General features: G+C 35.9%; 1 protein-coding gene across 2 annotated transcripts in view; it reads right to left on the reverse strand.

Moving 5' to 3' along the window:
* Window positions 1-15363, reverse strand: part of TLK1 (tousled like kinase 1) — a 141211-nt gene that overhangs the window by 72083 nt on the left and 53765 nt on the right. For both annotated transcript variants that reach the window (XM_023623113.2, XM_023623112.2), the window contains one exon: window positions 4081-4152. In XM_023623113.2, the coding sequence (XP_023478881.1) occupies window positions 4081-4152 (72 nt within the window). The remainder of the gene's footprint in view (window positions 1-4080; window positions 4153-15363) is intronic.

Consider the following 15363-nt stretch of genomic DNA (forward strand, 5'->3'; position numbering starts at 1 on the left):
CCCTGCAAAAGCAAAAGCATATCCTAGTCCCTCTGCCTGCCTTCTTCTCATACAGTCATGCACAGCATAATGACATTGCAGTCATCCATGGACCACACATATGATAGAGGTGCCATAACATTAATCCCACACAGCCTAGGTGTGTAGCAGGCTATACCATCTAGATTTGTGTAAGTACTGCAGGGGAGGAAGAAATTTTCCTCTACCCTTCTAGGTTCTTCTGGCAGGTCTAAGAATTAAACTGATGTGAGACAAATTAACAGAAGAAAAACAAACAAAAGTTTAATAACGTGTACCCATGGGAGAAACCCAGGAAAACCAAGTAACTTGCCAAAATGGCCGAAGCCCTCACTTTAAATACCATCCTCAGCTAAAGACAAAAGAAGATGTGGGGGGTAGGGATAGTCAGGGACACCAAAGGAAAAGAGGCAATTCACAGGTAGGTGAAAAGGAGCAAGTGTTTGGAAAACAAGTGTTTGGCCACACAGAAACCGAAGAACACAGAGGGGAGCCCAACAGGCTTTTCTAGGTTCCTCCTTGTCTACCACCTAGTTCATGTTATGTGATGGTGACAGTTCACTTCCTGAGACAGGTTTTTTTTTTTTTTTCCAGAATCCTTTCAGGCAGTTAAGGGGGAGGTAACAAGAAAAACTTCCTGAGTCTTTTGTTTCTTAAAAATAATCAACCTAAACTAATCCTCATGTTAAAGAGACACATTTTGGGGTAGCAAATTTTGTTCACCTTCAGTTACTCTATGATGTGCACACAACAATAAAATTGCCTAATGACACATTCTCAGAACATATCCCTGTCAAGTGACAGACGACTGTACTTTTTGTCCTTGTCCACTAGGATGAATTCATAGAATTTCCTAATAACTCAACTATCATCTCTTCTTTGAAGGAAGATCTCTCTTCAATTCCCTCTCCTCTTCTCCCCTGCAGGCAGATGCTATTAGGGGTTTCTTACTTTTTGCTCTCAGAGTACCTTGTGCTTACATCTATGAATAGCATAGCCCACACTGTTTATGAAGCAGTCTGTCTGTCTTACTAGACACTGACCTCATGTGAACACAGAGACTGTATCCTATTCATCTTTATATTCTCTGTGCCTGGGCACAGAAGCCAGAATATAAATAATATGTAATAAATGCTTACTGAAAATACAGTGAATTTTTGGAGCAAGTTGGATAGATCTAGAGTGATGTAAAATACAGCAAAACAAGACCAATACCTTCCTACATACTAGGCGATTTCATTAACAAAAGGAAAAACCTTTTTGTTCTACAATTGTACATTCAGAAATGAAAGAGAAATTCATATATGAAATAATTCATATATAAACTGAAAACAAAAAGTTCAGGTGAAGTAGATTCAACCAACCTAACAGTGAATATCAGCTGCTTTTCAGTTTTAACAGTAAAAGGATAGAAGAAAACAGGAGATTTCTGAGTGTCTGAAAAGAGTACTGGGTAGGAGGATAGAAACTAGGGAAAGGGGACACTGGTAAGCTAAAATCTTCATACATACCCAAAGAGAGTCAACAGACAATGACCAACTGATGAACCAAAATAGCAAGATATGCATGTTATTTATATTAAAATGTGGAAATAAATACCAGGAAGAAAAGCTAAAAGAATAGAGTGGGATGAGGTATGAGTGGCTGGTAGAGAAATGCTATTTCTTTTTTTAATAAACCTCTTAGTACTATTTGTTCACAATTAGAATAACTAATATTTAAAAAACATAATAGATCAGGGGATGGATTACCAAAAGAATAAAAAGACATCAGAAGACAATGGAACACTACATAAACTTTGCTACTAGGTGTACTGGAAAAAAAGTACTACTATCCTGCAATTGTTTACTCTCAACAACTTTACTTAATGACCTATGAATATCTGTATTTTGAAGTGTATGAAATTCGCCACAAAGGAATTCATTAATTAAGGTATCTAGTATAGAAACAAAACCTGGGAATCATTTTTCTGATAAGTAGCTTCTTACATGGAAAGAGAAAGCAACAACAAAAAAGAATTGTTTCTTCAAATCTAAAGGAAAATGGATAACCTGTAGTCATTTCCAAAATATCAAGAGACCTGACGTAACCATTACTTTGCAAAAATTCCACATATAGAACACAGAACAGCAAAGGCCAAAGTACTCTTTTTCTAATGCTGCCCCAAATGTCAAAATTTCTATACAAATAAAGCTAAGTGTATCCAATAGTTAACCAAATCGTATTTCACTACAAATGTCACTATGGTCTTTAAAGAAAAAAGCCCAACATTTTAAACTAAAAACATAGCCAAAAGTGATCCTTGGAATTCTTTAAAGGGAAGTGGTATTTTTTTATAGACCAAGTCTTTGAAAAGAATTCAAATACTGAATCTATAACTTATACTGGGGATATGGCTACCTATAAAGAACATAGAAATACAAAACTGTTATAGGTGATCTAACATTTACTATGTTTTGCTATTAAAAAAACTTATCAACGAGGCCAGCCCCATGGCCGAGTGGTTAAGTTCACACATTCCACTTTGGTGGCCCAGCATTCACCAGTTCGGATGCTGGGTGTGGACCTACACAGCACTCATCAAGCCATGCTGTGGCAGTATCCCACATAGAAGAACTAGAATGATCTACAACTAGGATACGCCACTATGTACGGGGCTTTGGGGCGGAAAAAAAAAAAAAAGAGGAAGATTGGCAACAGATGTTAGCTCAGGGCCAATCTTAAAAAAAAGAAAAAAACTATCAAAAACACCAGATTTGGTGAACAGAAAAGGGAAATATCTAAAATTATTTAAAACATTCTTGATATAGTTTTTGAAAACTCTACTTTGACTAGATCTAAACCTACAATTTTTAAGAACTTAGTATAAGTGTGTTAATTTGCAAAAACTAAACTGCAATAATCTGGTGCTACAGGGCCTACTGCTTACCTCAAGGGAACCTACTGCAGATAAAGTCCCGTCACTTGCACAGTCCTTTCAGCTGCCTGCCAGTTGTCTCTGCGGAAGGGAAAGCCTGATGAGTGAGGAGCCCTATGCCACACTCCTTTGGAGTGTCAGGGTGCCTACATAGAACTACACAAAACTGTCTGTCTAGAGATTCCTAGATGCTTTCTAGGAATAACACAGGGCTTAACAAGATGCCACCTTTGACATTCCCTTTCCACTGAACACCAAAATCAAATGGCTAAGAGTTACTGAGTGCTAATGACCTATTGGTATTATCAAGGTGATATATCTACACTAACCCAAGCAGAAAAAAAGTTAAAATGGATCAAGTAGAAGTAAGTTAACAATGACAGGGAAAACACACATACACACACACACTACAAATGTTGAAAAGCAGGTGACAGAACTCTGTTATCTGAGAAAAGGAAATATTACAGGCTGTATCCACAAAAGGTGAAGTTGTAGCATCAAGTGAATTGCTAAGCCCCAAAGAAGTTCCTGTGTACACATTTTAAAAAGATGTCATCAGTTATATCATGCTCAATGTGAACTGTGGATCCAAATGTCTACTTATACAATCCCACGTACTTTCCTAGTGGAGTCAAGTAAGTGGGTGGGAGGGGAGGGTATTTTTCAGATATTTTTAAATATGAAAAGTAAAAAACAGCAGCATGAAATTCCACAAAAAATTTCAAAAGGAGAAAAAAGTGTTTATCTCAGAAAGTAAACAAACCCTTACTCAGGATCAGACTAAGAGGGAAGCATAGAACAAGAAATAATAGAAAACTGTGAAACAACGGATTTTGAAAACCACTTTCATCTCTTAGAATTACGAACGGCTGTAACTGTCTTCCATTAAGAACATCTATACCACTAACATACAAGTTCAGCTACAGAACCAAAGAAACTATATTTTCTTTCTAATGCCAAATACAGTCTTCAGTCTGAATGCCATGCTTCAGAAGGCAGAATAAAATGCTCCTACAAGAAACGCAAAAAGCATTAACCTTTAGCACAAGGATTGATGGGGAAAAAACCTACTTTAAAAAAAAAAAAAAAAAGGTGATTCCAGCTTTTAACTTTAATAGCACCATATTTTAAATGAAGTTACTTACCTCTGATTCTTTGTCACTTAAAGATCCCAAGCTTCCAAAACTGTGATTAGAGCTTTCATTATTTGTTGAGGCCTGTTAAAGATTAGTAAAAAGATAAAAATTAGGAGTAATTTTAAGTGAAACATATTACAAAGTAAATAATCTGTCTTCATAAATGAAAATAAAATATGATTCCTTTAAGCAAGAAAGCCAAATGAAGTAAAAGTAAGAAACATCAACTTCTTAAAACTATAAATATCTTGGAAAGTTTTATCAAGTCAAGAAAGTTCTGCTGTGTTTCAGGAACTGACTTGTATTAGCTGATTTTTTTTTTTTTTTTTTTTTAAAGATTTTATTTTTTTTCCTTTTTCTCCCCAAAGCCCCCCGGTACATAGTTGTGTATTCTTCGTTGTGGGTTCTTCCAGTTGTGGCATGTGGGACGCTGCCTCAGCGTGGTCTGACGAGCAGTGCCATGTCCGCGCCCAGGATTCGAACCAACGAAACACTGGGCCGCCTGCAGCGGAGCACGCGAACTTAACCACTCGGCCACGGGGCCAGCCCCATATTAGCTGATTTTTTAGAACACCAAATTCAGGAGCAAAGGAATTGGGCTTTTGTTAGAATAAAAAAATCTTTAAAATTACTACCCAATGTATAAAAACTAGTGCTTCCTTTAGCCAAAAGTATTATTTGTGCTCCTTAATTTCCTTCACAATCTTATCAAATTCCATCATATCTCATCCATACCCTTTGCCTCTCTTCATATTAACAAACTGGACAACTCCTGGTTTTCTGTTTGTTTTGGCTTAGTCTTTTAAGAAAATCATTTACTATCCTGACCGCTTTAATTGCTTCACTCAAGAGTTTCTACATTTCTGCTACAATATTTTTGAACTGTGACAGAAATGAGCTATCATTCTGTAGGATGACATTTGATATGTTTCCAATATGTTTCTATGATGCTTATTATTTTGTGGACTTTTTGGACCATTAGTGCATTATATCAATGTCTTCCAGGAATGTTTAGACCAAAGGATGACAGACTATGGCATATAAGCCAAAGATGATGCATGAACGAACTTCATGTATAGGCAGGCCAGCTGATATCCCTGTTTCCCTTCAATTTCTAAGAGTAGCTCCTAATCCTACCATTAAAAGGTTGCAAATTGGCCTATAATTACCCTTAGAGTAATTTCCAAACTGATTACTCTGAGTCATTGCATACATGTCCAGTACTATTCTGGACTCTGTAATGGCTGTTTTCAACACAAAATAGCACTCCAACTGATTAAGATTCAAGCACTATCTGGAGGAAGTTATAATCTAATTAGGGTGAAATTATTAAACTGAAAACAAAGAACACCATAAACAACAGTTAAGAAGTGATAAATTAGGGGCCGGCCCCCCGGCCAAGTGGTTAAGTTTGAGCACTCCACTTCAGCAGCCCAGGGTTTCACTGGTTCAGATCCTGGGCGCGGACACGGCACGGCTCATCAAGTCATGCTGAGGTGGCATCCCCCATGCCATAACTAGAAGGACTCACAACTAAAAATATACAACTATGTACTAGGGGGCTTTGGGGAGTAAAAGGAAAAATAAAATCTTGAAAAAAAAAAAAAGAGTGTAAATTAGAAAGATTTAGGAAGAATTCAGGCAGTGGCAACATTTCTGAGCAACCCTAAAATCTCACATAAAACTGGGTGACAAGGATCTCCACAAATTCCCCCAAAACAGCAGGTGGAGACAAATCACCAACAACCCTAGGACCTGCGTGGTAGGAGAGGAAGCAGAAGGAAACAGAATGTCTGACAGATCTGAGAACAGAGACTTCCAAAACAGCAACAGCAAACTGACCAGAAGGTCAATTTAAGTAGAAGCTGTAATTGGAAGGGTTTCTGCTTCTTCCAATAGTAACTAAGTGCAAGGGATCCAAGGTGAAGTCGGAAGAAGTTGGAGCAATCTAGCCGCTGTGAACTCTTGAAACCGATCCTTCACTAAGGGAGTCACAAATGAGGATAAACTACTGGGAATGAAATAAAAATTGATTACAATAGGTACAATGAATATAAAGAAAAGAGAATATCCAGGTAGAAGTTGGGAAGGGAGTAAAGCCTAGAAATTTCAGAAAGCAAATGCCACACTTTTGAAGACTGCCCAAAAACAACAGCAGAGTGAGCTCTGTAAGAAAAGCCATCCTAAACCCAAAAAAGTAAGCAACAGAAGATGACATAGGTTAATCCCATGAAGTTATTATAAGAAGAAAATAAAAAGAAGATACAGAATAATATCCTGTTAATAAAAACATACCAGGAACACATATCCACAGAATAGATGATAATTGTAACCTACTATTTCAAAACGTGCCGTCTGTCAGTTGTCACACTGGCAACTGAGTTACTGTGATGCTGAAAGCTATGCCACCTGTATTTCAAACACCAACAGGGTGATCCATGGTGGACAGGTTTCAGTGGAGTTTCCAGACTAAGACAGACTAGGAAGAAGGATCTGGTCACTCACTCCCGAAAAAATTGGCCATAAAAATCCTACGAAAAGCACAAACCATTGTCTGATATAGCACCAAAAGGTGAGGATGGTGCAAAAAGACTGGGAAGGGTTCTGCTCTGCGGCACAGAGGGTCCCTCTGAGTCAGAATTAACTTGACGGCACTAACAACAAATTTCAAAATGAGCTAAAAGACGTTACAAAAATACCAAGACACAAAAGAATAACATAAATCAGATTTCAGAAAACTCATAAATAATGAAACAGAACTCAGGCAAGCATAAGAAATTGAAAAAAAAAATAGTTTCAGAAATGAAGATTAAGCCTGAATGAACCCAAGAGAAAACACATACAACAGATAATGCTCTCAGAGAACTGGAAGATAAAAAGGAAGAACATATTGAAATCAAAAGAAATGAAGACAGAAAAAGGATTTGAGAGAAAGCAACTAATGAAGTAACAAAGATCCACCATTCAGATAATAGACATCTTTAAAGAGCACTATCAAATAGTAAAAACTGTAATTCAAGAAAACGTTCTTGAAAATTTTTTATTTTAAATTGAAACTGACTGAAAGAGCACAAAGTACACCTGAGAATACCAACCCAGAAGGCCAACATCAAATTTTTCGAAGGTAACACTTTATCCCAGAAGAAAATCGACTAACATATTTAAGATATTCATGGAAAGAAAATGTGAATAAAGTGTTTTATATTCAGCAAAACTGATTTTTAACAAATAAGGCACAGATAAACTGTTATTAAAGTGCTAGAAATCAGGAAATATTGCTCCCTTGAGACCTTCCAAAGAATCTACAGGCTTTAAACAACCAAAATGAATAAGAGTTTCAACCTAAGAACTGACGGCAAGCAATAATATTATTTACTTGTTGATAAAGACTAAATGAGAAGTACAAAGAAGAAAGCATAAAATTTTATGGCTAAATGCACAAAGTTGTTAAAAATACAATGTTTTAAAAACTAGGGAATAGAAATTTATGGAAAACACAAGGAAAAAAAATTTTTGACTGTTTCCAGTAATCATTTTGGTCATTGTGATAGTACCAGTGTACAAGTATTGTTATTTTAAACTGCTCTGTGTGTGATATACAGAAAGAATAAATAATTGTGTGACATTCTAATTCTATCATTTGCTTTATGCCCTTAAGAACCACAATTCTTGGCATAGAAGAAGATACAGATGTAAATAAAAACCTAACTGTTCTGATTTGAATTGGAAATAATAATATAAATTCATGAGATATTTTTACCTTTTTAAAATGAACAGTAAAAAACTATAGATTCTGCTACAAGTAATAACAGAATACCTCTTAGCAGACCAACATTCCCAGAGATAACTATAAATTCTGGAAAAAAATATAAAAAACCACCGCCTAAAGGCTCTTGAGCAACTGAAAGTAGGCAGAATCTGGACAGGAGACAACATTTGGAAGAAGGGAATAGAACTGGGTGGGTTTCCTGTTTTTACAGCTTTTGCCTCAGGGAAGGCCCCTAGTCTGAGCTGCACAGAGCAGTTGAAACTTGGATCAAAACATGCAGTATTACTGGCTTGAAAAACCAGGGTTTGAAAAAAAAAAAAAACCCAGAGTTTGGAGCTACCACAGCAACTGAAAAGTGAGACGGCATATGCTGGAAAATAAAGAACCACAAAGAGAGAGTTTCAAATTCTGCATATTAACTCTACCCATGTCTCTGGCTGGTTACTGATCTATGCAAGAGTGGAACAGACTCTCAGCACTCCAGATAAGGCTAAAACAACCGAACAGAGACGTCGGCTGCCGTCCCCTTTGGGGAGACAGAGCTTAGATTTTAGTCCAGCCAAGTTAACTGCTTGCTAATACAAATAATAAGCAAAAAATCAACAGTCTCCAAAAGAATATGCCAAATCCCAGATTCACTAAAATGTGTCATTCACAGCATGCAGGATATAATACAAAATTTCTAAACATATGAAAGAATAAGAAAATGTGACCCATACTCAAGAGAAAAGACAGTCAATAGAGACCAACCACAAGGTAGCCCTGATATTGAAATTAGTAGAAAAAGACCTTAAAGCAGCTACTGTACATATGCTCAAGAGGACAAAGGAAAATACACTTGTAATAAATGAACAAACTGCAAATCTCAGCAGAGAAACAGAAAAACAAAAAAGAGCCAAATGGAAATCCCAAAACTGAAAAATTCACTCTCTAAAATAAAAAATCCACCAAATGGGCTTAACAGCAGCATGGAGAAAGTACTGAAGATATAGCAAAAGAAATTATTCAAACTGAAGAATAAAGAGAAAAAATATTGAAAACTAGTTGTCTGTTGGACACTATTAAGAGTCTAACATACATGTATCTGGAGTCATAGAAGGAGAGAAAAAGGAGCAGAAAAAAATTTGAAGAAATAAGAGAGAAAATTCCAAAAGTTGGTGAAAGATAAATTTACAGATTGAAGCAGCTCACTGATTCCCCCAAGCAGGATAAGTACAAAGAAAAGCATACCTAGGTACATCATAGTCAAACTGCTGAAACCCAAAGATAAAGAAAAAAATTTCACCACAAAGAGATATCACCTCACACCTGTTAGAACAGCTATTATCAAAAAGACAAGAAGTAACAAGTGTTGGCGAGGATGTGGAGAAAAGGGAACCCCTGCGCACTGGTGGTGGGACTGTAAATTGGTATAACCACAATGGAAAACAGTATGGAGGTTCCTCAAAAAATTAAAAATACAACTACCACATGATTGAGCAATTCCACTTCTGGCTATTTATCCAATGAAAACGAAAACACTAACTCAAAAAGATATATGCGCCTTCATGTTCACTGCAGCATTATTTACAATAGTGAAGATACTGAAGCAACCTAAGAGTCCATTAATGGACAACTGGATAAAGAAAATATAATATGTATATATATACACACACAAACACACATATATATAGGACTAGTATTCAGCCACAAAAAAGAAGGAAATCTTGCCATTTGTGACAACATGGATGGGCCCTGAGGTCATTAGACTAAGTGAAATAAGTCAGACAGAGAAAGACAAATACTGTAAGAATTCACTTACATGAGAAATCTAAAAAAAAAAAAAAAACAAAGCAAAACTGAGCTCACAGATACAGAGAACAGATTGGTGGCTGCCAGAGGCAGGGGTTGGGGGTGGGCAAAACGGGTAAAAGGAATCACAAGGCACAAACTTCCAGTTATAAAATAAATAAGTTATGGGGACAATGTACAGCATGGTGACTATAGTTAACAATACTGTATTGCATATCTGAAAGTTGCTGACAGTAAATTTTAAAAGTTCTCATCACAAGAAAAGAAAAAGCTCCTAGAAATTAAAAATATGATAGACAAAATGAAAAGAAAAAAACCAGATGGACTCAAAGATAAAGCTGAAGAAATCTTCCCAGAAAGAGACGAAAAAAATTTAAAGAAAAAAGAAAACTAGAGAATCAGTCCAAGAGGTCTTGGTCCAAATAACGAGAGTTCTGGAAAAAAGAAAAAGAAAAGGAAAAAGAAAAAGACAATCAAGGAGCTGAAATTATCAAAGAAATAATTCAAGAAACATTTCCAGAACTCAAAAGCATGAGTTTCTGGAGTATAAGGACACATTTTTGAGCCAAACACACTGGTTCAAGGAAGACTCACACCAACGTACATTAAAATGAAAATTTTAAATGCCAGGGATTAAAGTGAAGATCCTAAAAGCTTCCAGAGCAGAAGAAACAGATAACTTACAAAGGATCAGGAATCAGAATGACACTGGACTGCTCAGCAGTAACACTGGAAGCTAGAAGTCAATGGAACAATGCCTTCAAAATTCTGATAAAATGATTTCCAACCTAGAATTCTACACCCAGACAAACTAACAACCAAGTGGAAGCAATATACAAGGTCCCAAATACTTGACTACCCAGGTATCTTTCCCCAGGAACAGACTAGAGAATCTGCTTCACCAAAACAAAGAAACAGACCAAGAAGGAAGAAGATCCAGCACACAGGAAACAAGAGCTCAAACATAGGACAGACACAAAACGAATTCCCATGATGACCAAGAAGAGAGATTCCAGGATGACTGGCATCCAGCAGAAATAGAATCAACTAGCCTAGATACGAAGAGAAGAATGAAAAATTTCAGAGGAGATATCTAATGAAAAATAAGGAGAAAAATGAATAAATAATTTTTATTTGAAAATAGTAAAAGATTGACACACCTCTGCTGGAGGGCATGTGGATGCTTACACTGAATATGAAAAAAACTAAAGCAATAAATCAACTATTAACTCTAGAGAAAACAATGAGTTGTACAAAAGAAGAAACATAACCATAGTATCTCACAGATGTAAATAAAATTTATATACTTATAATATAAACAATGAAATAATGATCTAACCAAAAAGTGAAATATATCTAAATTAGGATGGGGTCAGGGAAGTTTCAGTATTTCCATAGCAGTAGAAAAGTAAATCATTTAAAAGAGTCAACTCCTCATATTCCATAAGTCAAAGTTAATAAATACCTAAAACTGAAAAAGACAAAGATCTATAATAAACTTATTTTGAAATACAGACATAAATAAAACAAAACATATAAAATATACAGCTACAAGATGAGGACTGCCTCTGTGAAGAAAGAACGTAGGGCTGGAAGAAGAGGATATGGTTCTACTAATTTTCATTATAGGCCTGGTAGAACGAGTTGGCATTTGAAACTCTGACCATGGATTGTGTGTCTTTTCTTTCTTGATAGTAAGAACTCTTAGCATATGCTGAGTATGAATCCTCCATGACTTGCCTTTTCACTCATATATTGGTGTTGCTGGAACACAGTGACACTTATGAAATGTTTTTCTTTATGGTTAGTGCCTTTTGTGACCCCATTTATGAAATCTGTCATTATTCTTATTAAATCCTAATTGCTTTATCTTTCATATTTAGATCTACAAGTCACAAGAGTTGAGGGTCAAGAGTCATTTTTTTTCTCATATGGATGTCCAATTGATCCAGCATCATCTATTATAAAAGAACACCCTTTGCCCACTGCACTGCAGTGTCACCTTTGTCATATATTAAGTTACTGTATGTGAATGCATCTGTTGCTGGACTCTATTCTCTTATATTGGTCTATTTTTCTTTCCTGTGTCAACATCACAGTGACTTAATTCCATTCCTTGGTACCCAAGAGAACTGAAAACATATGTCTACACAAAAACTTGTACCAGAGTGTTCACAGCAGCATTATTCATGTCAAAAAATGGAAACGACCAAAATGTCCATCAACTGATGAACGGATAAACAAAATGTGATACATCAATACAATGGAATATTCAGTCATAAAAAGGAATGAAGTACTAATATATACTACAACATTCATGAACTATGAAAACATTACACAAGGTGAAAGTATGAATTGTTCAGAATAATCAAATCCATAGAGAGAGCAAGTAGACTACTGGATGCCAGGAGGTGGACAGTGGTGTAAGAGAGCAGGAGAATGGGAGAGTCGCTGCTGATGTTTATGGACTTTCTTTTTGGGGTAATAAAACTATTCCAGAATTAGACAGCAGTGATGGCTGCACAACTCTGCGATATACAGTTGGCCCTCCATATCCACGGGTTCTGCATCCACGGATTCACCAATTTTGAATCGAAAAGCCTACACTGGTTGCGTCTGTACTTTCTTTTTCTTGTCATTATTCCCTAAACAATACAGTATAACAACGAGTTACATCGCATTTACATTGTATTAGGTATTATACGTAATCTACAGATGATTTAAAGTATATGGAAGAATGTGCGAATGTTACATGCAAATACTACACCATTTTAGATAAGGGACTTGAACATTCATGGATTTTGGTATCTGCAAGGGATCCTGGAACCAATCCCCCAAGGATACTGAGGGACAACAGTACTAAAAACCACTGAAACGTATACTTTAAAAGTGTCGATTTTATAGTATGCGAATTATGTCTCAATACAAAAAGACTATAAAAGTTACAAATTAATTGGGGGAAAGCACAGAGAGGGGAGAAAAAAGCTTGACAAAATCTAGTACATAACCATTTATACACTCAGGTATATATAGTATGTGCACATGCAAAACACACTCACAGACTTTTGAAGCCTTCAAAACAGAAAACAGATTTTTTTTTTTTTGCAAATACCCATGGGGTATTTTTTAAAAAATAAAAGCAACACAGGCACATGGAAAAAAATTCATTACAGAAATATAAATTTCTTGCTCCCACAGAAGTCTCACTATTCAGAGGGAACCACTTTTTAAAAAACTGTTTCTAATTTAAGTTTTGAATAGGCAATATCAACAGGCTGCTTCAGTTTGTTTCTCAGAACCTTTCTAGAGGCTAAATGTTTACCCTAGCAAATTAAATACACATTCTTTGGTTCCTCTCTTCCTACTCAAAAGATAACATTACGCAGACTGTCCTGCATTGCTTTCTTTTCTGTTAATATATCTTGGAGAAATTTCCAAATAAACACATAGATAGCTTTTTCATTCCTTTTTTCCTTTGCTATTTCCTTTCTTTCAAACAGGTGCAAAGTATTCCACTTATGTGCTATATTTCAATACATTCCTTTTTGACCCTACCGTGAAAGATTAAGAATTTAGTTCACTGGCATCACAGCTTCCCCTTCTTCCTGAAATATTTATATTCTTATTTTTCATTCTTCAAAGTTATTTTAACTTTAAATTTTTTTATTCTTTAAACTCTATGTGACTCCTATGTAAATAAGAAAATAGATCTTTACAGTTTTTAGCTCCCTCTCCAAACATGACAGCTATACATTTAACTTTACATCAGTACAATTTATAACATTTACCTTTACCTTCTCTCTGCAATCCTAGAATATAGCCACAAACTCATGCCACAGGGATCTCAGGCAAGTAAAATAAACAGGTGAAGCAAGCTTGGGGTAAGAGAAAAGAAGTGGCATATAATGGAATATAAGTTCTTTCTCTCTCCAGTCAATTTTTGTTATCAATTGTTAACACTGAATTAGCAAATGGTGAATCACTGCTGCTAAGGGAACTATGTACAGGCTTACGTTCCTGAAAGCTTCTTGTCTCATTTTCATCCCAACCAATCAACAGGTAACCTTGTTTTATATAAAAGTGTGTTTCTGTTTAAAGACATCTTATGTAGTATATATTGTCTATTCATTCAGATGGAATTCATGGCCAATAGCACTGTAACTCATTCCTGACCAAAGCACATGTATTTTCTCCCTAAGACATATCACAGCCTTCTTGTGCGTAGAACACTAGTCAGCACTTCAGCACTATTATCCTTGGAGTCCATTTTACACAGTGAAACTACCAATAAAAAGTATAAAAATGTGGCACTAAGTAAACTGCAAAAAGAACACTTGTTTACAGTATGAGAGCTGAAACACGCAGGCACAGTATTGTTTTGTTCAGCCCCAGGTGACTCAAATTTTTCACCACTCTACATATGCACAGGCCTTTGAATGACTGGGAAAGCAATTCAAGTACTGATTTTGAGGCTACAAATGAATTTTATCAAGTAGGCAAATTTGCAATTACCGAATCCTCGAATAAAGAAGACTGACTGTTGTGTCTGTATGTATATCTAACAAATTAAGCTTATAAATTATATTGCGCAAATCCTGTACAGCTTTGCTCTTTTATATATATTTGAACAGTCAAAATCTAAAAGTATATTAAAATCCATCACAAAACTGTATTTTAATAAATTCACCGTGTATTTTTATAACTATTTGATATATAAAAGTTTACAACTGTCATATCTTCTTCATGGATTCTTAGTCCCTAAAAAATATCTATCTTTGTACCATTCAGGCTTTTGTTTTTGAACAATGTTTTACTTGATATACATTCGTCCACTCGAAAATATTTACTGAGGGTCTTAGTACTGTTGTAGATGGTAGGAATATAGCTGTAAAAAAAAAAAGATTTAAGTCCAAGTGCTTATGGAATTTACACTACAAGAAGGAAAGGAGACAATAAACAAATATATAAATATTCAGGATTATATAAGGAATCAACAAGCAGGTTAAAAAAAATTAAGCAGAGAAAGGGCTAGAGTGATATAGGTATCATCTTACATAGAGTGATCAGAGAAAGTCTCTCTGAAGAGGTGAGATTGAGCAGAAATTTTAATAAAGTGAGGGAGAAGTATGTTTGCAGCAACTGGCAAATAAACCAGTGTGGGTGCAGTAGTGGGACAGCTGTTAGCTGAGTAGTCAGTCTAGAGCTAGAGCAGCGGGTCTTATGAGGGCATGGTGAAGACCCTGAATTTTACTTTAAACGCAGTGGGAAGTCTTTGGAAGGCTCTGAGTCAGGGAGAAACTGATCTCAAATTTACACTCAGTTCTACTTTCTTTTTCTTTATGATTACCGGAAATATTTTCTTTCTAGTTATTTCTAATCTTTGTCATTTTGGGGGGATGTTTCTTGTCAATAGCCTACAGATGAATTCTCATTTACTGTGATAATATATACTTGTTTTATTTCTTCCATATTATATAATAGATAAAAATATAGTATTTTTCTTGTTTACTCGTTTTCTCTCCCTCACTTTTATTGGATTAAGTTTCTTTTTTTTTGAGGAAGATTAGCTCTGAGCTAACTGCTGCCAATCCTCCTCCTTTTGCTGAGCAAGACTGGCCCTGAGCTAATATCCGTGCCCATCTTCCTCTAGTTTATATGTGGGACGCCTGCCACAGCACGGCTTGCCAAGCAGTGCCAGTCCGCTCCCAGGATCCAAACCAGCAAACCCCGGC

Source organism: Equus caballus, chromosome 18, assembly GCF_041296265.1.
Source record: "Equus caballus isolate H_3958 breed thoroughbred chromosome 18, TB-T2T, whole genome shotgun sequence".
Taxonomy (NCBI): Eukaryota; Metazoa; Chordata; class Mammalia; order Perissodactyla; family Equidae; genus Equus; species Equus caballus.